This window comes from Eretmochelys imbricata, chromosome 9 (genome assembly GCF_965152235.1).
Source record: "Eretmochelys imbricata isolate rEreImb1 chromosome 9, rEreImb1.hap1, whole genome shotgun sequence".
Lineage (NCBI taxonomy): Eukaryota > Metazoa > Chordata > Testudines > Cheloniidae > Eretmochelys > Eretmochelys imbricata.
Window position 1 is genome coordinate 22,339,132 of NC_135580.1, and position 27,972 is coordinate 22,367,103.

General features: G+C 41.7%; 1 protein-coding gene across 7 annotated transcripts in view; it reads left to right on the top strand.

Annotated features, from left to right (window-relative positions):
- The first annotated feature begins 1,601 nt into the window (after positions 1–1,601).
- LOC144270192 (caspase recruitment domain-containing protein 8-like) overlaps positions 1,602–27,972 on the top strand; it is a 39,388-nt gene continuing 13,017 nt past the window's right edge. For 2 of the 7 annotated variants that reach the window (XM_077826500.1, XM_077826503.1), the window contains exons 1-5: positions 1,605–1,861; positions 16,453–16,484; positions 23,124–23,174; positions 23,993–24,043; positions 24,550–24,579. In XM_077826500.1, the coding sequence (XP_077682626.1) occupies positions 1,824–1,861; positions 16,453–16,484; positions 23,124–23,174; positions 23,993–24,043; positions 24,550–24,579 (202 nt within the window). In that variant the 5' untranslated portion in view covers positions 1,605–1,823. Of the gene's footprint in view, positions 1,862–16,452; positions 16,485–23,123; positions 23,175–23,992; positions 24,044–24,549; positions 24,580–27,972 lie in introns of all 7 variants that reach the window. The other 5 variants (XM_077826506.1, XM_077826501.1, XM_077826502.1 and 2 more) reach the window with 5 other exon arrangements.

The window sequence follows — 27,972 nt, forward strand, 5'->3', positions numbered from 1 at the left end:
CTTACATTCTACTTCCTGTTCCCCAAAACTTATCTATGCCAAACTTTGTAGGCCTCAAGCCTTATGCTAACTGCTGAAGCCAAGGTCTTGCAGGATACAAGCCTGTAAGTTCCTTGCATTACTGCTGAATATAATAAAACAAATTCAAAATATAATGTAAAACAGTGACTATAATAGAGATAAGCTGGCCCACTGGGCTACAGGTAGCATTCACACTGTGCTAGGTGGAAGGGAAGGAAGGGCCTATGGCCCTTAAGAGACCTCTAATCTGTTTTCGCCCTGCCACAAACTTTCTGCCTGAGCAAGTCACTTCGTCTCTCTGTGCCTCAATTCTCCCATCTGTAAAATGGCACTACTCTGCCTCAGTAGTGGTGTGAGGATAAATACACTGAAGATTATGAAGTGCTCAGATCAGGACTCAAGTCATGGTGGAATGCTCTGGAAGGCTGTTCTGGTGCTTTTTTGGGAACAGCATTCTGACACTTTTTTTTTTATAGGAGCACTGGCTCAGGTACTACAGCATGGGAGGACAATCTACGGCCCATCTGGGCTTTCAGTCTGGCCTGCAGGATTGCCAGCCCTGTGGCGCAGCAGGGCTACGGCAGGCTCACTGCCTGCCCTGGCCCCGTGCCACTCCTGGAAGTGTCTGGCATCACGTCCCTGCAGCCCCTAGGGAAGGGGGGGGGCAGAGGGCTTTGCCCGCAGCACCCATTGGCTGGGAACAGGGAACTGAGGCCAGGAGACACTGCCAGATGTGCTGGACACTTCTGGGAGTGGTGCAGGGCCAGGGCAGGCAGGGAGCCTGCCTTAGCCCTGCTGCCACCCCGGAGCTGCTTGAGGTAAGCGGCGCCGGGCTGGAGCCTGCACCCCAAATCCCTCCTGCATCCCACACCCCAACCCCCTGCCCTGAGCCCCCTAACCCTCTTGAGACTCCTGCTGCACCCCACCCCCCCTGCCCTGAGCCCCCTTCCACACTCCACACCCCTCCTGCACCTCAACCCCTTGCCCTGAGCCTTCTTGCACCCCACACTCCCCCCCCACACCCCGTACTCCCTCCCGCACCCCAACCCTACATTCATGGTCCTGCATACAATTTTCCCACCCAGATGTGGCCCTCGGGCCAAAAAGTTTGCCCACCCTTGTACTACAGTAATGGGGCCATATAAGTACCTATAATACAATAACACCTAATTCTTATATAAGGCTTTTCATCAGTAGATGTCAATGTGCTTTACAAAGTTGGTTGGGCTCATTATACCCAGTCCACAGATAGGGAAACTGAAGCAAAGAGAGGCGACTTGCCCGAGGTCTCCCCGCACGCAGTGCCGGGACCAGAACCCTGACTCGTTGAGTCCTAGCCCTGTAGGTGCTGGCCAGCCCTGCTGGGATGGCTGCTCCCTGCCCCGGACAGCGCAGGGGCGATGGGGCACCAGGAGCTGTGACACTGGGCTCTGCCCTGCGTTTGGCGGTGGATGCGCTTCTGCTCAGCGGCTCCCTCCTGCTGGTGCTGCCATCTCCTTTGCGGGGATTCCCCCGCCTCCGGGGCCCTGGCCAGTCTCCGACTGCAGCCGCTCTTCCTTCTCCCGCGGCGCTGCGGGCGGGAGGCGCCGGGTCCCTGCCGCAGGAGCAGCAGCCCGGCGGCGCAGGCGCGTTCCCCGCGGTAGGGGACCTGGCCGCTTCCCCAGCGGAGGCTTCTGTTGTTTTTTCCCCATCCTCCCCCCACCTCTCCCGCGCTGAGGCGTGCAGCCGCGCGGCGCCCGTCGCTGCAGCCTCGACAGCCTGGGCGAGCTGTTCGCGCCCGCTGCTGCCCGGGCCAGGCCACGATGACGAGCGGCCAGGAGTGTCAGGATGTGCAGGGCAGGTGAGCAGGCGGGTCCTGGGGCTGGGCGTGCAGCGGGGTCCTGGGCTTGCAGCGGGGTCCAGGGCGCGCGGTGCAGCGGGTCCAGGGCGTGGGGCGGGGTCCAGGGCGCGCGGTGCAGCGGGGTCCTGGGGCTGGGCGTGCGGGGGGGGGGGGGGCGGTGGCGGGGCGCATCTGGCTGCCTGGGGACGGGCAGCCCTGCTGCTCCCGGCCGCGGGAATCTGGGGCAGGAGCCTGGGTACCAGGGACAAAGCGCCGCGCTCTCCGGGCCTGGGCGGCCTCTGCCGCAGGGGGAGGCGGCTGAGTCGGGCTGGTGCGCGGGAAGCCCGGGCGGCCGCCGGGATAGGATGGGGCGGGGGGGCGGCCGCCGCACGGGGACAACAAAGGGCGCCATTGCAGGGCACGGGCCGGGGAGGCCACGCACGCTGAGCTCCCGGTGGGGGGGGTGCCCGGGCGGACGGTGACAAGCTCCCTGTTCCACTGCAACCCCGGGAAGCTGGCGGAGGGGGAAGTGGAGGCCTCGAGACAGAGCGATGCCTCCACCCGTCTCGGGTACCAGCCTGCAAGGGAGAGATGGACAAGCCCTGCTCGAGGCTACCGCGAGTGGAAGGAAGGGGCTGGTGGCAGGTACTGCGCTTGGGCCCGGCCTGCCTGCCCATAGCCACGGCTTGCATCCCACAGGGAACTGCCTCCTCCTCCGCCCAAGATTTCCCCTATGATTTTGGGCAGGTCATTTAATATACCCTTTCCCTCAGTTTCCCATGTGTAAAATGGGGATAATTGCACTTCCCTACTAGAGGAGACAGATACACTCCTTATTGCAAGATGGATGCTCAGATCCTAAAGCGATGGATCTTAGATATAATAACACGGGGTGGGGGACGGGGACAGGCACTTCTACTTCATTTTCTCGAAGTTAATTTTTTCAGAAATTCACATCTTTATCTTCTGAGATGAAGTGCACAAACTTGGTGCAGAACCGGATGAAGTTTCTGATCTAAATATTTATTTTTCATTTTCTGATTTAAAGAAAACATTCACAGAAAAATTCTTGAAAAAAACATGAAAATGAGTGCATAAACATTTGGCTTTGCCTGCAAAGCCTAAAACACAGTTTATCTGCAAAACGGTTTCACTTTCTGTTCTAGTAGCAGCCAGGTTCAGAATAACAATCCTCTGGTTCATTTATTGCGCACACTGAGATACATGAGGTTGCCCCATAATAATTATGTCTTAAAATCCTTTTCCTCTAGATAGTAAATGGCTGGTCTTGGGTAACAATCCATTATCAAGTTGCATCTCAATTTTTTTCTTTTTCTTTTTCATTGGGGCATATTACTGTACTTATTACCGTTCAACTGAAAGGAGGTGGGGAGAAAATAAAAAAGCAAAGAATGGAAACTTTCCAATTGAAGATTAGATCTTATTTAGTAAAACCAATGTTCAGAGTCTCGAATGTATGTCAGTAGTAGTTGATGGGTAGCAAAATGTGAAAACCCCATTGACCACCTTGAGAGTCCTAGGAAGAAACAGTTTTACCTTGTATTAAAGAATCAAGGTAAGTATAGGAGCTGCTGGGGAACTACTAATGTTTGTAGCTAAATGCCCAGTATTTATTGCCCAGGTTATTTGTACCCATCGCATCAGATAAGCAGAAGTAGCAGGAAGTAGTCCTGATCCGCTGAATTCCAAACACAGGCCTGGATGAGAGAGGAGAGGCAGGAAGGGAATGAAAATAGTGGGTCTTGTGGCATCTTGAGATGAGAAAGGCCACCACTGACTATATAGCCTCTCTGGGCTCTCAGAATTTATCTAACAGCAACTTCTTTGCTAATAAAAGTGCAAGCAGAAAGTGTCAGCAATCCATGTTCTGGCACTTTTCTGCTTAGTGTGAAGATAAAACTAAAGTCAATTCTACAGCCTCATTTACCTGTTTATATCCACTACAGAAATAACTTAGAGTTTAAAGTTTGAAAGCTGCTTATTACATAAAAATGTTTATTTGTACTTATTTGAACGTTTTTACTGAGTTCCTTTGAGAAAAGACTTGGAGGCCAGTTGCAATGTTATGGGCATTGACACATTTTCAATAAAATACTCATGTATCAAATTTTACATTGATCCTGCCATTTATTTTTCTGAGTTATCTACTTGCATGTTGTGATGGAAAGTTTAAATTCCATTATAATGTGTAGTGATGTGGTGTGAAGAATGCTGAGGACAGTCTACAATCCTTTTTTTACAGTAAAGTTATTATTGCTAATGTCCATTTTGCCTCTGCGTGACTAACCTGACACGGTGTCAGAAGACAAACAATAGACACTGCAGAATTTTGTCAAACTGCCAAAGTTCCATGCACCAGAGAGCTTCAGTTTCAACAGACCATCAGACTGGCCTGATTGGAAGGAGCAATTTGCATGTTTCCGCATCACAACTAAACTCCACGAGAAGAGTGGAGAGGTGCGATGTAGTTCTGTAGTCTATGGCCATGGGCAGGAAAGCTGAACATATCTTTAAGTCCTTTGCCTTTGGAGAGAAGACCCACAAGAACAATTATGCTGTGCTGCTGGCTAAGTTTATGAGCTTTTTATACCTCACTGTAATGTGGTTTATGAGTGAGCATGTTTCTACCAGCATGTCCAAAAATGTGAGGAGTCTGGATTCTTTTATGAGAGGCTTGTATGGCATGTCAGAGAACTGTGACTTTGAAGACAAAAAGCGAAGAGAACGATAGAGACAGCAGTGATTGGCATTTTAGATCAGGGACTTTCAGAGAAACTGTAAGTGAAGAGAGATTTAACCCTTCACACAGCAATAGAAATGGCAAGACATCTGGAAATGATTAAAAATCAAAATAGAGACCAGTGGCCACCAGAAAGTAACCTAGAGGAAGTGACTTACAAACAGAATCACTATAGGAGATATAACACAGTTGCAAAAAGAAAGTGTAATAAGTTCTTAAAGCAATGTGGGGTAAGCCTTAGGCAAAATCTAACGCTTTTCAGACGAGATGCACAAGATGTGGAAAAGATCACAGTCCAAGAGGTGATTGCTCTGCTAAAGCAGCCAAATGCTGTAAATCCAGAAAAACTGGGCATTTTGCCACTGTCTGCCACATAAAGGGAGTATGGGAAGTGACTGCTGAGGGTACATCTACATGGTGAGCATCAGTGAGTCTCAGAGCCCAGGTTGACAGAGTTGGGTTTGCAGGGCCCATGCTATGGCACTAAAAATAGCTGGGTAGATCAGGGGTTCTCAAACTTATTGCACCGCAACCCCCTTCTGACAACAAAGTTACTACATGACCCGGGGGAGAGGGGCGGGGGTGGCAGAGCCCAAATCCCTCAGCCCTGGGTGGGGAGAGTGGGAGCTGCAGCCCAAACCCCGCCACCCCGGGTGGAGGTAGAAGCTTCAGCCCCGGGTCCCAGCAAGTCTAATGCTGGCCCTGGCAACCCCATTAAATGGGGTCATGACCCACTTTGAGGTCCTGACCCACAGTTTGAGAATTGCCCACGTAGATGTTTGGGCTTGGGCTGAAGCCTAGAGGGTGGGTGGGTTTCAGAGCCCAAGCTTCATCCTGATCCAGAACTTCTGCACAGCTGTTTTTACTGCTGTAGTGAGAGTCTGGAAACCTGAGTCCGTCAACCCAGGCTTTGAGACTCACTGTGCTGTGTAGACATACCTTGTGAATCAAGAGCCATTTTGTCTTGGATCAATCATGTGTAATGAGCCTGCCTGGAGGATGAAACTGAATATTTGTGGAAAGACTCTTCATTTTCAAATAGATTCGGATGTAACAGTCATATCAGAAGGGACTTACAGTCATGGAGCTGAAAAGAGCAGATGCTGGCCTAAATAGCCCCAGAGGTATTTTGAATTGCATTGGACAATTTTCCTCAGAAACAATAGACAAAGACAAAAGCTTTAATTTTAATGTATATGTGATTAGAGTATTGGAGGCTGACAATCTCCATACTCTTAGTGACAGGTTTCAGAGTAGCAGCCATGTTAGTCTTTATCCACAAAAAGGAAAGGAGTACTTGTGGCACCTTAGAGACTAACAAATTTATTTGAGCATAAGCTTTCGTGAGCTACAACTCACTTCATCGTGAAGTGAGCTGTAGCTCACGAAAGCTCATGCTTAAATAAATTTGTTAGTCTCTAAGGTGCCACAAATACTCCTTTCCTTTTTGCATACTCTTAGTGTGGTTGCCATGATGGGTCTAGTGAGAAAAGTGGAAGAAATTGATGGAATATTTGGTGATATTGGACTTTTAAAAGGAGATCCAGTAGAAATCATCTTAAGAGACAGTGCTGAACCATATAGCATACATATGCCCTGCATAATTTCTATCCCATTACTTCATAAAGTAGAAACTAGTTAAAGAGAATGGAAAAGAATGATATAAATGAGAAAATTGCTGAGCCCACTGCATAGTATACACTGATAGTACCTGTTATGAGTTAAAATGGGAATATACAAATCTGTGTGGATCATAAAAGACTTAATGAATCAGTAGTGATAGAAAAATATATCCTCCCGGTACTAGAAGAATTCCTCCCTAAAGTGGCAGGAGCTACTGTATTCTCCAAGCTAGATGCCTCAAGTGGTTTCTGGCAAATTTCTTTAGCCAAAGAGAGTGCTAAACTGACTACATTCATTATGCTGTTTGGGAGATTTTGCTTTCAAAGATTACCTTTTGTGATTACCAGCGCTCCTGAAATTTTGCAAAGAAAGATGGCAGAGCTGCTTAAGAACATAAATGGGGTTGTCATTTTTAGGGATGACATTTTAGTATACAGGTCATCAATGGGAGAACATAGCAAAACCCTCAATAAAGTTCTGAGCTTAATCAGTGAGTCTGTACTCAAGCTAAATAAAGAGAAGTGTGTTTTCCACCTATGTCAAATTGAATTTTTGGGACAGACAGTAACCAAAGATGGAATTAGTCTACCCTTGAGAAAGTAAAAGCAGTTAGAGAATTGAATGTACCAGAACTGAGGTACATGCTGGGGATGGTAAATTATCTTGCCTGATACCTGCAATATCTTTCTACAGTGACAAAACCTCTGATAAAATATTAAGGTCCAATACATCCTGGCTATGGGTACAAAATCAGGAGACTTCCTTCAAAAAGGTAAAAGAGGTGATCTCAACTGCTCTACTTTTAATGTTCTACGATGTAAACAAACTCTCAATGGTTTGTGCTGGTTCCAGTAGCTATGGCCTTGGTGGTGCATTCTGCTCTCGTGCACTTACAAACAGAAAAAGAATATGCACAGTTTTAAAAGGAGTGCTTGGCAAATGTATGGGCATATAAGAACTTCTACAGATATCTTTGTGGATTGAGTTCGTTTAAATTGATAACTGACAGGAAACTTCTACCCTTATCAACAGAAAGAACCAGTCACTTATCCCAGATCAATTATACTCATATCTCAAACCAGTTACAATGCCTATAGCCAGTCCTGTAATAATCTAAAGTTTATTAACTAGGAAAAAGAAATGAGTTGTTTACAGGATTAAAACAGGAAACATACACACAAATGAGTTGCAGTCTCAGATTTTGAAAGGTAATACAAACTTGTATAATAAGCGGCTCTATATGTCCTAGGGCTGACCCCTGCCAAGCAGCATGGGGATCTCTTGCTTATGTTTAGGAATCTTTGCCCTCAGAGTCTAGACAGCATAAAGAGACCCCATTTCTCCTTGTCATGGATCTTTATCCCGTTCACCTCAAAAGCCAAGCTGCTGGGATGAGTTTATACACATGCCTCCGCTTCCTGAACTGAGTTAGGAATGCCATTGACTAGGTCTCTGTCCTTTGATGCTACGCAATGTCTCATTAGCCTTCAGTGGGCCATTTTGTGTGCAGCATGAGCACTTTACTTTAATTAATGCTTCGTTTCCTGTTTGGTGAGTTACACAGTTACAGAGGTTTACAATACAGACACTCAATATAACTTTATACTGTGGGATACAGATATTATAAGTAGGATTAATGCATGCACCATCCTACAAGGATTTCGTAAAGTCTAAACACATTCTTATAACACTAATATCTGTTTTAACTGTATTAACCCACAGCTAAGCCAGACTGGTTTTCAGCTATGCCTTTGTCAGTGTTCAGTGAGGCCTTGGGGTCTTGGCATGAGCTGGGGCCTGGTCTGGAAGCATTACACCCAGATCACACACTGTTGAGATAGACAGTGGGGCTTTCAACAAAACCGTCAATCTCCTCAGTTCATTGATTCAGCAATCAAAACTGAGCAAACTACAAATTGCAGATGCAGTACCAGGAGCAGAAGATTCACCTGTTCCACACCTCCCAGAGAAAGCTGTTGCAAACAAAAGGCAGACTAGTCACCACCTTGTTACCTGTTCTGGCTGCATAGTTAAACAAACAGTATGATTTAGGGATGAGTAACAGAGCAAAATTTGTTTAGATTTAAAGTTAGTTTGAAAAAAATAGTTTTCTGTTTTTAAAATTGTTAAAATGCAGAAAAGAAAAATTAAAAGGGAGAGAGTTGGAAAGTTGAAATTGCATTACAATGTTTAGTCAATGGGTGGTTTTGTGTGAAGAATACTGCAGCACATCTTTCCCTAGTGCTGGAGACAATGTGCCTTTTTTTTTTTTCTTTTTTTTACAGTTAAGTTGTTGCTAGTGTCCATTTGGCCTCTGTCTCTGTGTGGCTAACCTGACACGTAACATAAACACCTTTACTATATGACATTAATAACAATAGTAATCTATATTAAGAAAATGTCAAAAAATTACATTAAAAGACTGTCTTCCCCTGCTTAACCTACTCTCCTCAGGAAAGCCTTGAGTGATTAGGTGATTCTTGCAGTTGATCTGGCAGGTTAAAAAATGTGGGCTTTGCCAGACCAAAGGGGGAAGTGAATTACAGAGTTGAGGGCCCTCTGTTGAGAATACCCTGTCACCAACTTAAGCTAGTAATTCTAGGGATCTTCAGCAAATGATACGCAGTTGATCTCAGCTGCAAGTTAAAGCAACTAAGTCCTATTGGCTTTTAGATACTTAGGAATGAAACCATAAAAGACTCATAGGTCAATACCAACACTTTAAATTGTACCCAGAAATGAGTTGGGAGCCAGTGAAATATCCAGAGCATAGGTATGATCTCTTTTCATGAAACACCTCTGAGTAAGCAAGCAACTGCATTCTGCAGTACCTGAATTTTCCAAATGTTATTCATGTGGAGTCCTCTGTAGAGTGCTTTGCAATAATGCAATCTCTGTGAGACAAAAACATGGGTGTTAGTGGCTAGGTAGATAATGGCTAGCTAGTTCCAGGAGGAATTCCTTGGCAAATGAAGTCAATGGAAAAAACCAACAGGACTACCATTATTATTTGGATGTCCGAAAGCAGCTCAAAATCCAGTAAAATTTCTGAACTGTGAACTTCAGTGATAGTAGAAGCGACACATTAATATTAAATCTGCCATTTTCTCTAAATGTTTCCTGAATTCTCCAGAACAGGCTTGTGCTCTCATCTCAACTGGACACTGGGAAAGCTGAGTTACTAAATGGCCTGGTTTTGACAAGAGAGACACATGGAGCTCTGTGTCATCTGTGTATTGATGGATACAGCAACCTAAATATCTCACTCTTTCCCCAGCAGCATCTTAGGGTGAACTGTAGAATGGAGAGATGACAACATAGACCTTTGTTGAACCCTATAAATGAGAGTACCTGAGGCTGATGAACAGTCATCTTGTAAAAACAGTCGTTGCAAAGAGAAATGAATAGAGTTCCTTAAAAGCAACTCCATTTAGCCTTGCCAACATCTGCAAATGCATCAACACTACCTCATGGCTAGAAGTATTAAAGTCAGCGAACAGATCTGGAAGAGTCATGTGGGTGTCTCATCTTTGTGCATTGCTGGAAGGAGATTGTTCTGGTTTCAGTGGTGCACAATCTCCGAGCCATACCTTGGCTTAAACACAGGTTGAAAAGGGTCAAAGACATCTGCGGCAATTAACAGGCCCAGGCTTTGTTCTCAGTCCCCTTCTTCTCTTTCCCTTTGTTTTTTCCCAAAGCCTTCTCTCCTTCCGTGGCTTCAGTTACCACCTCTTTTTGTGGTGCTGTATAAATGCTCACTACTACAGCTGCTATTACTACCAATAAACAAATATTTAATAATAATAATAATTAATAATAGTGTGGTTTTTTTAAACAATGGTAATACCTTGGAAAATTGAATTGAAAATCTGAATTGCATACTCCATTCCAGCTGCTGCCTCAGGCTTTTTGCTCTCTTGGGCTAGCACTCTTTTTTGCACTCTTCTCAGGAACTGTGTCTTTGTTTTTTCTGCACCAGTAAAGTAGTTGTTTTAGTGACAGTGTGGCATTTTGATTATCTTCTTAACTAACAATTAAAAGACAGCATTGCAAGTATGGTTCCTACTGCACTGTCTAAATACTTAGAAAAAAAAACGGCCCCTGGAAAACAGTATTCTCTTTCATGGACGACTACTGCAACAAAGCAGAAAGTCCCTGGCAGCAGTAACTGAGGAAGGAGGAGAGCCTGTGGTTTAGATTGTCCCTTGCTTTTTAAAGATATCGGTATCCATTATGATATTGATTATATCGGATAGGATGTGGATTTTTAATAAGTTCAGCACAAATTGAACTTCTCTTTACTTATAGTTATCTTAAAAATAGTTGGTCCATCATTTTAGTTTCTCAGTTTCTTGCACTCTGAGTATAACACAAAATATTGCACACATTTGCATTACAGAGGCATATCATACATATATGTATGAGGCATGCTTTGAGTAATAAGGATTACATTTTGTATGTTGATGCAATTTTCCAAAAACCCCAATGACTGGAAGAAGCCTACATTTGTTTTTTTGAGAAGACAGGTTACAATTGAGAAGGAACAGCTAGCAATTGTATATATAGTGATGCACTGTTTTTAATGCCTACCAATAACTATAAATAGTAACTGGCATATACCAAAATTGGCTGCAAACAGAAAGTGGCATAACGGCATATTGTACTATCTGGTTGTACATTAACAGACCTTGTTAATTTTTAATCTTATCTCTACAACATTAAGGGATATGTGTAACTTAATTACAAGAGCCTGATTTTTACTCCTTACTTAGACAAAAATTGTTTAAGAATTGGTCTGATTAATTATATATTGTGATTGAGATATTTGTGATCAGCAGCTTTAAATCTGTCATCCCTCTTTAGTATGTGAAGAGTGTAGAAGGAACATGGAAGTAATCTAAACACATTTGTGTAATTAATAAAAAATAGATCCTGCAAGTAATCAGATATATAGCAACATATTTAAATTTCATGTTATTACTGCTGGGAATAATTTAATCATATAAGAGGTAAATTCTGTCTTGACACATTATAGGATGACTGGTAGTGATATTCTTAAATTAGCTGGATTGAGTTGGTGGGTTTTTTGGTAGCTAAACTGGCATTGTTTTATTACTGATCCAGCAAAAAATGATGTTTCAACCTACCCACATACCACATGATATTATTACAAGAAGAGAGTATGTTGATTGCTTTCAGTGGGCATATCTATAAAGGGCAGGGTAGTAAAAGGTAGTGACGCACGAGGGAGAAGATGGAACAAATTTGGCAGGCCAGTTTTACCTTGAGGTCTTTCTCCTTGAAACCAAAATCTTAATTCCTTCCATTGTCTCATGCTTTCTGACTCCTCTAGTTGCGCTGCATGGATTTGTGCTTTTTGTCTTCTCCTGTAGTTGATTTGCATGGATTCCCAGTAGAGTTCAAGTAGAATAATTAGTAAAAGGGGTATAGTGCTCTGCAACTTGAGATATAAGTCTGTGCATAGCTCTTGTGCCTGAAAAAGCTCTTTGACTGTTATATTTAGGAGGTTACTTTTACAGGTAGTAAGGAATTTTCAGCAGAAACATTTTTTGTAGGAAAATGCTAATTCATTGAAACCAAAACTGTTTCTGGGAAAGGGTTGGTTTTGACAAATCATCCGATTAAAAAAAATTGAGTATCAAACATTTGGAATTGTTGAAACATTGTTTTGACATTTTTGAAAAGTTTCATTTTTTCCTTTGAAGTGACTTTTGATTTTACATTTATATTTTTTTTAAAAAAGGTTAAAAATAGAGAAAGGTTAGAACTGAAATGAAACATTTTGATTTGACCTGATCAGAAATTTATTTTTGGACTATTGATTTGTGAAAATTTTTGAGATTGTGACATTTCATTCTGATTGTGACAGAAATTTTTTTCAAAATCCAGAACATTCTCACAGCTTGAGAAAACCATTTCCCACCCAGCTCTAGTTACTTTATCAGTACTTAGTTTAAAAAAATATACCAAGGACCTGATCCAACTCCCCCTGAAGTCAATGGAGAGACTCATATTGACTGTGTTGGGAGTTTTGGAACTCCCATTGACTTTACTAGGAATTGGATCAGACCGCAAATGCTGGAAAGCTAATCTTCCAACTATAGCAGCTTAAAAAACAAATTCCAAGAAAGCTTTGTGATGTACATCCATGTCTAGAGCTCCATGTTTTTTGCAAATATTCAGTAACACTAAATAAAACAAAAAACAACGTATAAAAGGAAAACAAGCAAAAAAGTCACCCCGCAGCAGGGCGAGTTCCTGAGTGGATAAAATGAGTAAAACATAAGTGTAACACCGACAGACCCCAGTCATTGGCAGGCAGGATTGAACCTGGAACCTCTGGAGCTTAGTGCATGAGAATCTACCTCATGAACTAAAAGCCAATGCTTGTTAGCTAAGGCTGTACAGCAGACTCATTTTATCTCTCTTTTTAAGTAGTCTCGGTGCCACTAGATGGGACAGAACACCACACTCACGAGGTGTGTGGGTTACACAAGGACAAAAAAAATCCCCCCAAAATAAAACAAAAATTTATAAAAAAAAAATAGTTTCACAAGGCTCTACCTATGTCACAAGACGAGCTGAGCAAGGCTGCCAAGTCTATAGTGTTAGGGAATCCTGTGTCAAGGTCCGTCAAGTGTATTTGACAGTTAGACAAATTGCTTTTGAAGCTATAAGGGGATCCCAAGGCCAGTACCAGCTGTTAAGACAACTTTGCAAAGCTATAAGATTGATGACTCTGTAGCTGTAAAAGTATTTAGAATAACTGCAAGGATTGGACACATCCTTCACCAGATCCCCTATAACTGAAGATTTGGTTTATCTCAACCAGTTGTGGAGGGAAATGCAGGAGTTTCAGACTTCCCTGCTTCAGGGCAGGTACTCTGGGTCTGGAGGGTAAGAAACTGATGTGTGATAGATAATTTTGGGGTACACCATAAATGGAGTCTCTCTGCTTGGACCTTGAAACATCCCAATCACACACACAGGCATGATAGCCTTGTGCAAGCACTTGTTCATTGATTTGCTCCTTGTGATTTGCAGCATGGAATCAGGCCCACATGTGAGTTTGGGGTTTCTTAACAGTTGTTGATAATATTTGTCATTTGGTGAAATAACAAAAGCAACACAATTGTTCTTCCAAAATATCTTAATGAGCCAAGCCTAAAAATCAACACTGGCAGGTATTGGTTAGCAGAACGCAGAGAGCTTAATGAACACATTGGGGCAGGGAAATCTGTGTATACTCTACTTCAGTTTGAACACTGACTCTCAGAATTAACGGAACACTGTTGAGGTTTTTCAGTCTTAAATTTGCATAATCAGAGAGTTTTTCATGCTGTAGCACTATCTATAAGGGAGCCAGTGTGATTGTATGTTTCTCTGATATTTGAACACAGAATTCACTGTGAGGCACACTGTGAACAAACCAGTGCCCCGTACAGTATTGTTTTCATAGTGTTAATACATCAGTTTGCTTTTGTGTGTCTTACTCTTTTAAATATATAGGGTACAGCTGGTCAAAAATATTAATTGTTTTTTGCAATTTTTAAAAAATCCTTTGTTTTGACATTTTCCCTGAAAAAATGTGGGTTTGGTTTCTTGTTTCCCCCAACCTATTTTTCTCCTTCTTTTCCCCCTTTTTCTTCTACTCCCCATTTTTTATTTATAGTGAAAAAATAGAATAAGGAATGCAACAGGAAGAGAAAGGGGAAAGAAGGAAAATGAAAAATCAAAACCTGAAAAATTTCAAACAAAATGCAAATTTTTCATGAAAATTTTCTTTTTGAAAAATAGGCCATTCTTCAAAGCTATTTTCAAATTTAAAAAATTGACCAGTTCTGTTACTGAGCTATGTTGCAAGCAGTGATTATAAAAAGACAAAAATAAAATGGCACCACATTACAAAACTTAGGTAAGTGCTATCAAAGGAAACAACAGTTCAAGACATCAAGCCTCTCTTTATATTGCCTTCCCTTCCTTTATTTCCTTACCACTCCAGAAACTGAGGAAGAGATACTAACGTAGCTTGGACTGAAGTGATACAAGGCATTAATGAAAAGAAATTATACAGTAGAGTAGGTTTATGAACAAGGTGTTAAATAGTGTTAATGATAATTCATATGTTATTGATGAATAGTATAAGAAAACAATAGGAAAAAGGCAGATTGTCAAGTTAATTAGGTGTGAATATGGAAATTAAAACACCTGTTGTTTTGATAATGTGTAATAGATCAAGAAGATCTAATTAGTGGTTGAAATTAAAGGAAAGAAAATGTGGTAAGTATAAAGAAAAAGAGAATAAAAATGAACTTCAGACCATCAATCTGTCTGATTACAGTGAGGATTTAGTTTATGCCAGAATGTTATGCCTAGATGAAAGGTTTTCCTCACAGTGGTATTAGGAGCATTGTACTAGTGTTACTGGGAGGAGAATTTGATGATGATTATATAGTTTGGCACTGGGTTGCCAGATATTAGTATTGCCTTGTATTTTCTTACATTTTGAATCGCTGTGTTGCGCAATAGATTCATTCACTGGCTTTTCATCTTCAGAGATCTGGCCCAACTCAACTTGAGACACCATAAATGGTCCTGGTTTTCAGAAAGTGCAAAATCATGCCCTTCTGCGGTATGTTGGATTGAACATACACAAATTCAGACACTTTACATCACTAGTCACTTAAAAATTTTTTTGCCTTGGTTTCTTAGGTTACACATAAAATTGAGTTTTTATCCTCATCTAATACGTCCATATTACGTATTTTCATATAATTGGAAGTCTGAGCAAAAGAGAGGCCTTGTGAGAGTTTTGCCACTAATTTCAGTGGGGCCAGAATTTCACCCCAGGTTTTTGATAGGATACACATTGAAAGTCAGGACTATAGTGCATTGAGTTGCATAATGGGGAAGTGCTACTTGTTCTTCTTTTAAGGAGCTTGAAACAAACACTTCAAAAATGTTTGTACTTTTAAATGGTCTTCATCATTTCATTACATTTCATGTGATTTTAATGTATTTTGAACTTACTTGGATGTAGAAATATGGATACCAAATAAAGCATTGAAAAGGTAACATAGCTTTAGACTCTGATACTGCAAACACTCATGCATATGAATAGCTTGATATGTTGTTTGCAGTGTTGTAGCCATGTTGGTTCCAGGATATTAGAGAGACAAGGTTGGTGAGATAATATCTCTGTGTAAGCTTGAAAGCTTGTCTCTTTTACCAAGAGAAGTTGGTCCAATAAAAGATATTACCTCAGCCACCTTGTCTCTCTAACTTTATATGTGAGAGTACTTAAAATGAGTTTAGTGAGTCTACTCACATGCATAAAGTTGCTCATGTGTCTTAAACCCTGGACCTGCAGACTCTTGTGCTCATGCTTAAATAGTTTAATTGAAGGTAAGTGAGTCGTTCTGTTGAAGTTAATGGGCGTACTCGTGCTTAAGATTAAACATGTGTTTGAGTGTTTGCAGGATTGGGGATCTTAGTTTTTATAATACATTTGCTGTCCTTTGGATACCCCAACAAATAATGACATTGTGTTCTGACTTGGCTTTTCTGATTATATTATAAGATAGCCACATTCTGCCATTTTGTACGCAGATTCAAAATGTTTCAGTAAAAATAAATTTTTAAAGAAAAATTTTATACTATGAAAGTTATTATTAAAGCACTGAAGTATTTTTGACATGGATTGGGTTACTTAATACTTGTCCTTTATACTTTTTTCTCTTCATAATAGTCAACACCTAAACTAGTTGTTCTTTCTACTGTCTTTATGTCTGATCCTGCAAATCCTTTCTCACAAGAATAGACTTTACTTATGAAAGCATTTCTCCAGTGAGACTACGCACAGAGTCATTACGGGACCACCAGATCATCGAATCTTATGTCACAGGGCACTAAACACTACCCAGCCACCTGACACCAAGCCCACGACCAGAATTAGAACAAAGTTTTGCAGCCCAGAGGAGGCTAAACTATTCTGTGAGGGTGTGTAGGATCAAGCCCTACATCAGAATTACTCTTCAGATTTTCAGGGTATTTAGCTAGTTATTTTTCATTTTGATTTTTGGGTTTACACTTAAAAATATTTCTTATTAAATACCATGTTGTAGACTGGTCACTTGTTGGTTGTAGTAACAGAATATGGCAAAATGTAAACATATATTACTGACATACCAATCGTTTTGTCTTCCAGTAGTGATGATGTTTCCTCTATAGAAGCAAAAGGTACAGTAACTTTTCAAAATATACAATAGTTTCAAATGGATTTGTTATTGGATTATCAACTCTGTTGAACTTGAATCTCAATCTGATTAACCAAAGTACATTTATTTTGTATCCCATTAGTCTCATGAATAAAAATTTGTGGGGTTTTGTTTGTTTTCTGTCATTTATATTTTTCTCAGATCCGTCATATATTCCTTTCATGTTATTTATAAATGTATAAAAATATCATGATTAGAGGAAAGGTAATCATGCATTTATAATTCAGTATGATGGCTTTGTCTAACTTCTGTGTATCACATTTAAAGCATGGATTATTCATATAATGCCAAATACTGCAGTTAGTGGGTGTTTTGTGTGAGATAAGTATGGCTGAATTTGACCTATAGTGCCCTTACAATTTCAGTTACAGTAAATGTGTAAAAAGAAACTATGACAGATTTATTGCTTGAAATTATGATAGCTACAATAAAGACAGGATGATCTATACAGATGCTCTTATACATCTAAATTCTTGTATGCTCTTAATAACCCCAGTGTGAACTAAGTTCCTTTGTTTAATGCACATCTTCATTTTACCCCCCATATAGCCCAGTTCTATGGCCTATGTTATACAGGAAGTCAGACTAGATGATCACAATGGTCCCTTCTGGGCTTGGAATCTCTGAATAGCTTCCTCTCTTTTTTGGATGTACTATGGTAATGAGTAGGGGAATCAGTAATTCTGCTGTCGTGGCACAAGTTGTCTGGCTATGAAAGAAGAGTGAGTGACCTCTTCCAGAATGATTCTAGGTGATTATGCATCACCTTCCCTGTACACTAGTAGCAGGCATGGTGACAGAGTGGGTGACCACAACCTTTCCTCTCTCTCCTGCAGCTGTAATATGTCACTGCTGCTTCTCACTGATCTTCAGCACCTAGAATTGAGAGCCCCAAATTTGCTACTGGTTACAAACCTCGTATTTTCTGGTGGCATAATGTTATGCTTTCCTTAAGCCACTGGATAGGCAGAATTTTGAAGGGTATATTCAATAGTGAAGAAGTCTTTAAAAGGAGAGTGAAGTTAGTTCAATAAGTATCAATTTACAAGGGTAAATTGAAGACAGCAGCGAAATTCTCTGTTTCCTGGAGAACTAAGAGAAAGTCTCAAAATAACTAAAGTCACAAATGCAAGCTTTTAACTTCTTGATTGTTTTTAGTTGTTCCTTGAGCCAAATTATCTTTATGAGAGGAAAAAATAATAGGTTGAGTTAGAATAACAAGGACAGCAGCATAATTAATTACTAAGCTATGGAGTCTGGGAGAGAAGGAAATAGGAATTTACTGTCAAATCATGTCAGTAATTCAACCATAGGTTTACTCTCCCCAAATATCATGAGCCATCTGATCCGGTTATGGCTAGATGCTGTAACAAAAGAGGCATGATGTGTGCCCACATTGCCTCCTTTAAACACACACCACTCCATAGGATGAAAGATGCCATACTTTCCAAAACAAAAACTGGGACACTTTTATGACCAATTTTTTAGGGTTAAGAAGCTCCTATAAAAGTGCACTCTTTTTTAATGTGTGCTGATGTTGCTACTGCCAGCTCTTAACTCAGCAGCAACATGTATTTCTCAAGTGGGAGGATGTTTTTCAGTAATCCGGTGTTATGAATAACTTTATCATGAAACACTGGACTAGTGTCATTAATAACCATTTTGAGCAAAAGATTGATTTTCATAAAGTCATTTAACATTTGTCTGAACTCCAAACTGTTCATCACAATGAATACTGTTCGTGGTAAACACAGAGCATATTATTGAAGAAACATTTTGTAGTTATTAAAAAAAACAGAGCATTTTGACTGATGAAATGAAAAGCCAGAACATTTTGGGTGGACCAGAAGAAGTTCTTCGGACACTAAGATATAATTTGAAAAACCAGGATTGTCTTGGTAAAACAGGATATTTGGCTACTTTATGTAAGATTATGCTATCATGTATTCCCATCTCTTGGTAAACCATACATATTTGATACAGGATCAGAGTTAAAGTTATTTATGGAACTTTAATTTAGCATTTTTGGGTTTTCAAACACTGATTATTTTTATAATAAAATAAAAACCAGCAGGATCTTATTAAAGGGAAAAAGGCAAAATACCACATTTATTGTGAATACAGAAAGAATCATAGTAAGCAGTTAGTTATAGTTATAACATTCCATTCAATCTCATATTTATTCACACATTCATTCATACAGACACACACACACACACAGGTTCTGCAAGGTTATCATAGTTACCAGCCTTAGAGTTGCTCATGCCAAGCCACTGGCCAGGTGGCCTGGACATGAGGAGGGAGCAGGGTCTTGTCAGATGCTCATCTGATGCTCCGAGAAGTTGGTTTGCAGAATCAGACCCCCAAAGTTCTCACTTTTTAGAGTCTATTTTTATAGGAATTTCTTCCTATGCCAGTCTATGGGAATTGCTTCATCATGCTGTTGCTGAATCAATCAGCAGATAGCACATTCCTGACGGCTCCGTGCTGCTAGATCTTATCTTGTTCTTTGGTTCTCCCATTCTTGAGGCTGTTGGGTGGATTCCAGTCTGCCCTCCGGGGGTCCTCTGGTTATTTCCACTTGACGCCTTCTTCAGCCGATGGACACTGGATTCTTAGGCTGGCACCTCCCTGATCATTCAGTTATTATCCACACCAAGCATCCATCCACATACATCCTCTATCTCTATTTTAATCACAATTGTTAATACAACAAAAGGGTGGGGAGTCTCTGAATGCTGTTTCTGTATTTCAGAGTATTGCTTTGAGTCTCTCTCTGTGTGTGAGTAGTTGTTATTACAAAGAATTGCTTTGAGAACAGACTCTGTCTTAGAATGTACTAACGCAATTAGCAGCTTGCAAGTTTCACACATAGAGGGAGAGAAACAGTACCAAAAACCAAGAGACCTCTTAATTAGTAATACCCTGGAATTTAAACTATGGGGAATCAAACTCATTTGTGATTTTAATACAGAACTTCTTTAATATGATCCAACACTATAACATTCTAATCAGGCTTTCTTCTCATAATATATTTACAATCCTAGCTCTATCTTACCAAAGTTGTGGGGGTTTTTTGTTTTGTTTTGATCTAGGTTAATCATGGAATTACGTAGACTAATAATAATTTTCTAAATAAAGAAATCACTACTTTTACACTTCCATTCACATTTAGAAATGGACAGGTACTCTCTCTCTCTTCTTTGAAGAGGAAACAGTTTGTGTTTAGACTAAAGAATCTTAATATAAATTTGTGTGTATTTAATTTTGAACCTAACTGTCCATGGTCCTGATCCATGACTGGTGCTCCTGGGTGCTACCACAATACAAATGATAAATTATAATAATTATAATAACTGAGCAATGTTGTGCTATTTTATAATAAAGTTGACAGAAACTTTCATGAGGTTTAAGTTTTTGCCAGATAATGGCAAAAAAGACATCTAAAAAAAATAAGACTAATATAACTGGCCCAGCTAAGCAAGTCCTACACTCAACTTGGTAGCCATGGCATGAGGGAGGAGGCAATGGGGGTCACACAGCCTCTGGCCCATTGGGGAAGGAGGAATGGGGGACACAAAGTCCTTGGCATAAGTGGGGAGGGTGGTAAGGACTCCCTGAAATAGAAGGGGATGGGAGGGTGCAAGAAAAGGGGTGCAAGGAGCCCATGGTGTGTGCGTGAGTTTGGCCTGCAGAAGCTATTGAGTATGCAGCCCCCTAGTGGTAATAGTTTATAGGTCTAGGCCAGCGGCTCTTAACCCGCGGGCCCGCATGCAGCCCAATTAGCACACAGCTGCGACCCAGCTAGCGAACAGGAGCGGCTAACAGGAGTTTTGTGAGGAAGTTTAGAGGGAGAGTCGGGGGGTGGGGTGGGGACTAGATACACTTACATTCTTTAAACTTAAAGCCAAAAACACCCCCTGATAAAAACAAAACATCAACAAAGGAACAAGCTGCAGGAGTAAAAAGAGAATGCAGGCAGAAGTCCAGCAACAGAGTGGGGGATATCCAGTTTATTGCACCCAATGCAGCATGTATGATTATGTGCCCTATAGGCAGGTGGCATATGTGTGTGTTCGGTTCAAGGAGCTCCTGGTCCTCGGAGACCGAGTATGGGGTTTGGAGATCAGAGTGGCTGAACTGGAGGAGCTAAGGGAGACAGAAGTACATAGATGAGACTTTCTGGGACGCAGTAGAACGGTCCCACCCCCGTCTGAAAGCTTCCGTGCTGTTGAGGAGGATGAAAGTCTCAGGGAAGGAGAACATCCAACTGGAGCAGAGGGAAACGATCCCATAGTTGAGAGGGACCCTCCTTCCATATGACTTTGTGGTATCCTCTCACACTGATGACATCTCTCCAGGGGAGGGAACTCCAGTTATTAGGAAGAGACAGGTAATAGTTATGGGGGATTTGATCATTAGAAAAATAAATAGCTGGGTTTGCGATGACTGGGAGGACCACATGGTGACTTGCCTGCAGGGCGCCGAGGTGGCAGATCTCTCAGAACATCTAGATAGACTTATGTGTAGTGCTGGGGAGGAGCCGGTGGACGTGGTACATGCAGGTATCAATGACATAGGGAAGGATAGGAGAGAGGTCAAATTTAGGCTGCTAGGTAAGAGGCCGCAGAAAAATTTGAGGCCAAATTTAGGCTGCTAGGTAAGAGGTTGAAGTCCAGGACTTTCATGGTAGCATTCTCTGAAATGCTTCCAGTTCCACATGCAGGGACAGTTAGACAGGCAGATCTGCAATGTCTCAATATATGGATGAGATGATGGTGTAGGGAGGAGGGGTTTAGATTTATTAGGAACTGGGAAAACTTTAGGGAAGGGGGGAACCTATACAGGAAGGATGGGCTCCACCTAAACCAAAATGGAACCAGATTGCTGGCACTTAAAATTTAAAAGGTCGTAGAGCAGTTTTTAAATTAAGGGCTCGTGGAAAGCCAACAGGTGTGAAGGAGCATGTGGTTCGGACAGAGACATCCCTTAGAGGAGGCTTTTAATGGAGATTCTCTATGTCCTAGTAAGGAGGAGAGGATGGAAGATAATAAAATACGGGTAGGATCTGATAAGAAACAGTCAAATGAAAAAGAGTCCCATTCAATTTCATCTTTTTTTTAAAGTTCTTATATACAAATGCTAGGAGTCTAAATAATAAGATGGGTGAACTAGAGTGCCTCGTATTAAATGAGGATATTGATATAATAGGCATCACAGAAACTTGGTGGAATGAGGATAATCAATGGGACACAGTAATACCAGGATACAAAATATATCGGAAGGACAGAATAGGTTGTGCTGGTGGGGGGAGTGGCATTATATGTGAAAGAAAGCATAGAATCAAATGAAGTAAAGGTCTTAAATGATCCAAACTGTACCATAGAATCTCTGTGGATAGTAATTCCATGCTCGAATAATAAGAATATAGCAGTAGGTATATATTACCAACCACATGACAACAAATAATGATAGTGACTGTGAAATGCTCAGGGAGATTAGGGAGGCTATTAAAATAAAAAACTCAACAATAATGTGGGATTTCAACTATCCCCATATTGACTGGGTACATGTCACCTCTGGATGGGATGCAGAAATAGTTTCTTGACACCTTCAGTGACTGCTTCTTGGAGCAGCTAGTCCTGGAACCCACAAGAGGCAAGGTAATTCTTGATTTGGTCCTAAGTGGAGCATAGGATCTGGTCCAAGAGGTGAATATAGCTGGACTGCTTGGTAATAGTGACTATAATATAATTAAATTTCTCCTTCTCATAACACAAGAACTAGGGGTCACCAAATGAAATTTATAGGAAGCATGTTTAAAACAAACAAAAGGAAGTTTTCCTTCACACAATGCACAGTCACCCTGTGGAACTCTGCCAGAGGATGTTGTGAAGGCCAAGACTAACAGGATTCAAAAAAGAACTAGATAAGTTCATGGAGGATAGGTCCGTCAATGGCTATTAGCCAGGATGGGCAGGGATGGTGTGTCTAGCCTCTGTTTGCCAGAAGCTGGAAATGGGTGACAGGGGATGGATCACTTGATGATTACATGTTCTGTTCATTCCCTCTGGGGCACCTGGCATTGGCCACTGTTGGAAGACAGGGTACTGGGCTAGACGGACCTTTGGTCTGACCCAGTATGACCGTTCTTATGTTCTTATATGTATGTTCTTAGCTGTGTGCTAAAGGCTGCCGGGCCTGTGCAGCGGGGTCTGGGTTCCTGGCCGCCTGGCTGCCCAGCGCAGCGGGGTTCAGGCTGCCCAGCCCGACATGGTGAGGGGGTCAGGGCTGGCCAGCCAGCCCCGCAGGGTCCGTGGTCTGGGGCTGCCGTCTGGCCCTCACCCTGGGCTCCACTCCTGGCCACACTCTGTGGAGGGGGCTCTGTGCAGGATGTGCTGCGCATCGGGGTCTGGGGGCGTTTTTGGCGGGGGGGCGCTTTGGTTCCCAACACTGTGGGCCACATAAAAATAGGTTGAGAATCACTGGTCTAGGCTCAGGGACTTTAACTGTTTGTATGTATTTGAAAACATTATCCATTCTTTCATTTTTCTTGTAAAACATTCATGTTTAATCCCCTGCTGTATTTCTTTTTCTAAAGTAGAAAGTTATGGCACTAGAGAGGATGACTCAGCTCAAGAGTGTAAATCAGGTAAGCAGAAAAGTATTACTCTTACTAAAGCTCTAAGTCTTATTGAAGAATCCATTGAAAACTGCAAGCAGATAATCCAAATAATACTCTCTTCTTCGAGTCTGGGATATTTTACATTTTGATCAACACCAAACTTCATAGAACAGGCATGTCCTACCGTTCTGATCCTTTTTAAAGGTGCCTAAATAAGGTCTGTCATGTCACTGAGGTGTTATGTAAATAAAGGGAGGAATTTCTCATGATGTTTTGATAGAGTAAGCCTGTGGTATCATTTTTATGCTAACTCCTTAAATTGTGTTTTTTTCTTACCACTGTTTTCTTTTCAGCTTACACTTTTAAATGTAAGGTAATGAAAACTTTTTGCAACACATTCACTGTCTATGGATCAAATCATGGCTGGTCTGTGCAGATATGCTAATGTGGGGAGAGGGTTCATGGAACTCTTTCCCCACTATGCCTGCTGTGGGCCAGCCATAGCTTAGATTGCTGACGGGGGAGCTTTATGTTATGGGGCTAGAGGTGGTCTCTCAGGTAGGAAGGTCCCAAACCATTCAGGGCTTTATATGTCATAACCAACATCTTAAACTCTACTCATAAACCAATAGGAAGCCCGTGCAGATTCTGGAGCATTGATGTCGTATACTCCCAGCAAAAAAGCCCCCTCAATAAGGGCCGCTGCATTTCTCTCTCTCTCTCTCTCTCTCTTATGTATATATCTTGTTGCCTGGCTAATCTGCTTGCATATCTAAATTTACGTTTTGTTTATCCATGAAGTTATTTAATTATTACCATGGCTAATGGGATGTAATTTTATTAAGGAGATGACAGTTCTGAAAATAACTCTGAAAGTAGCTCTGAAAGTGAGTCAGGTGAGTATTATGTTGTAATATCTATGTTTCATTGCACTCATTTAAACTTTTAGATTGATCTTAAATGATTAAAATACTACTGTTTATGTAAATAATTTCAAACCAGTTGTTTACCATGATCAGTTCAGTGATTAGATACTGAGAAGCTGAATAATATTTTATGTGCTCAAATTATTCTCATGGTCATTCATTATTAAGGATTTACACAGAGAAGTAATAAAAAAAAGGTTAAAGTTTTTTTATTCTAGACACAATACTTGTTGAAATCATTTTTTGTTTCACAATAGTTGTCCTTAGCAACAAGAGGTCATAAATACACTTAAAAATTGGCAGCGAAAGTGGCAAAACAGGATGAACAGAAAAAGAATTGCAGGAAGTGATTGCTGTTAGTGAAAGGCATGCATGTTTTGAAGTATGTGTGTTATATTACCAGCAGTCTATTTATATTTCATACATGTTGATAATTTAATTTGTATTTAAATAATTAGAAGGCTTTTTGTCTGCAGATATTGAGGAGACAAACACAAGAAAAACAGGTGAGTATATACATATTCGTTCTTATTTCTGTTTCCATAAAAGGACAAGTTCCATTAGTAATTCTTACAACAATTTATAGGGGGAAACGGGATGCAAGAGCAACCAAATGGCTGAGTGTTGATACAATGTGTAGCATAGTCTAGTTGTAAAGAATTTCTTCCTGTTAATCCCTCCCCAAATTAATAAAGAGCCCAGTTAAGAATTTATATTGTATGGTCTTACGCACTCATACCATGTATTTATAAATAAGTACATTCAAAAATACTTCCTGAATGCAATTTTAAAATTGCAGAGTTATGAACCGTAAATTCAGGATATACCAAAGTTACTGTACTCCCTTGCATGTAAGCATTGCAAATAGCTATGGGGAAAACTAATCTCAGGTAAAATAGAGTTTACTCAAGAATGGATTCAACTCACAGCCTTGAATTATGTGTTCACATACTGTTTGTCAGATAACATAGTATAACAGCATGTCACACACACCTCCCTTAAGATAGTGTGATCATGTAATTAAAGACTCTCACAGCCTGATTCTGCAACCCTTTCGGCTGGCACTACTAATGTGAGTATACATTACTCACCATGATTAAAGGCTGCAGAATCAGGTCAGTGGTGCATATTATCGGTAGAGCTGGTAGTGCCACCTATAGTTAAGGTAGCCTGACACTTCCCATTAAAAAACCCTGTTTTCAGTTGCTTATAACATTGCCAAACTTTAATGATTCAGACTGATATGTTCCATGCTGAGTGTTGAAGCTTTTTGCAAAGTTTCAGCAAAAATGGTCCATCCATTTCCAAAAACAATATTAGGGAAAAAGACATTGTTTTTCCCATATTTAAAGAGAAAAATTCTTACATCCATTTCATTGAGAAGCTCTAGTGCAGTGGTTTCCAAACTTTTTTTTTTGCAGACCACTTCAAAATTGCTGAGGGTCTCAGCAGACCACTTAATGATCTTTCCAAATGTTGTTTGTACCGTTAGCTAACTATTGTAAAGTGCTTTGGATAAAAGCACTATATAAAAAAAACTTTAATAATAATTAATGTTTTTTTGTTCTACAAATAAAAACACACCACTCATATTTTAATATCAGTAGTCTTATCTTTCTAATACGATGGATGTGCCCTCTCTCCCCTGACGCGGCAGTCCCTTAGCTGGGGCTAGGAACGAGCGGGGTCTCTCCCTCTCTTCTCCACTGAAGCAGCCCCTGAGCTAGGGCTGGGAAGGAGGGCCATCTCTCCCTGGCAGCTATAGCCCAGGAGCTGGGGAAAGTCGCCTCTTTCTCTGGCTGCCACAGCCCTGCACGTCCCAAATTCACCCCACTCCCTCTTCTCACCCCACTGACCCCTCCCTCCTATCCCCTATTCCCCCCAGGGCCAGCACCTCACCTCACATGTGCGTCTTCTCCAGGGTCCAGGCACCTAATTAGTGGAGCTGCGCAGGCGTGGCTCCACTAATTACTTGCGTGGCCCTTCATTCTCTCATGTGTGGCCACCCAGGCACGTGCCTTAGAGGGAACTATCTGCAGACAACCTGAAAGGAGCTTGCGGACTACTGGTGGTCTATGGACCACAGTTTGAGAACCTCTAATTAGGTGCCTGAACCCTGGAGAAGACGCACATGTGAGATGAGGTGGTGGCCTTGGGGTATATAGGAGGTAGGTGGGAGGGGGCAGTGGAGTGAGAACAGGGGTTGGGGGTCATTTGTGACGTGCAGGGCTGTGGCAGCCAGAGAAAGAGGCGACTTTCTCCAGTGCCAGAGCAGAAGCTGCCAGGGAGAGACGGCCCTCCTTCTCAGCTCCAGCTCTGGGGCTGCTGTGGCGGGGGAGAGAGGGCACATCCATCCCATTAGAAAGGTAAGACTACTGATATTAAAATATGAGTTGTGTGCTTTTATTGTAGAACAAAAAAATTATTATTATTAAGGGGTTTTTTATATAGAGCTTTTATCCAAAGTGCTTTACAATAGTTAGCTAACGGTACAAACAACATTTGGAAAGATCATTAAGTGGTCCGCTGAGAACCTCAGCAATTCTCAAGTGGTCGGCAAAAAATAAAGCTTGAGAACCACTGCTCTAATGCCTCTATGGTTTGGAGCTGGGACTTGAAATTTGGCCTGGGGGAATCACCCTGGTGTCAGGGATAGGCTTTTTGTCATCTATGTAAAAGAGTGTCTCAATTTGGCCAAGTTATAAGCCTTTAAAAATCTCACTTCACACATGCTCTGTAGAGATTTGTTAGAATTTGGCAGTTAAATTCTCTGAAGATTACATCTGCTACTCTTGGGGGAATTCTGCACACACACAAAAAAATTCTGCACACGATATTTGAAAATTCTGCAAAATTCTGCATATTGTATTTGTCAAAATAACACAATATAATCATGCCAGTTTCAATTATTTTGGTATTTCATTTCAAAATATCTTTCAGTGAGTATGTCTGTAACAATACGACCAAAAAAAAAAAGATTCTGGTAATTTATTTTTAAATAGATTCCTTACTATGCATATTAATGCAGAACTTTGAGTAATTCATTTAAATTACAATACAGAACTGTATTTTCTGCACTGTCAGAAGTAGTGCAAAGGCTTGGGGGAGTCAGGGGTAACCGAGGAGCTGAGGGAGGGGGAAGGAACCTAGGAGTGAACCTGGAGGATGTTGGGTGTAGGTGTGAGAAGCTTTTTGCGGGGGAGGGGGATTGTTAGGGAATTGGGAAGTCTCCCCCATGCAGTCCCTGGCTTACCCCAAGCCTCTCCCATTCAGTCAATCACATCTGCCCCCGTCCCTGCACTCCCCATCCCCATGGGTCTCTGCAGCCCCTCTCCTCCATCCCCAGGCTCAGCATTGTCACTCCACTAACTTCTGAGCCCATGCCCCAGTCTGTCCCCCCACTAGCCATTCTGAACCCCAGTCTGTGACCCTCTAGCAGCCCCGTATGCCCTACTCTGTCTGAACCTGGCTCTGCGGCATAGTGCTGTAATAAACTTCTACTTCTGGGGGAGTTCTACAGCACTGGGCATCAAATTTTTTTCCCCCACAGAAAATACATTCACCCCAGAAGTGCTGCAGTTCCGCCTTTTGCCTACCAGAGGCTGCTGTGGTGCCAGAGCAGCTGGCTGTGTTCATGGGTTCACATACTTTTCCAATGGGGGATGGGGGATTGAGCTCAGACAAAGAGCCAGTGGTGGTGGGAACTGGAATAGCTGGGCAAGGATAGTGCTACAAGAAGACCAGGGTTGGAAGATTGGGACTGGCTGGACAAGGTGACTGGAACTGGGATGAGGAGCCTGGAGGGGTGGAGACTGGGACTGGATAGACAAGGCGAATGGGATTGGGGTGAAAAGCTGTGTGGGGTATGTAGGAAATTGGGTTGGGGAGCTGAGGGGAGA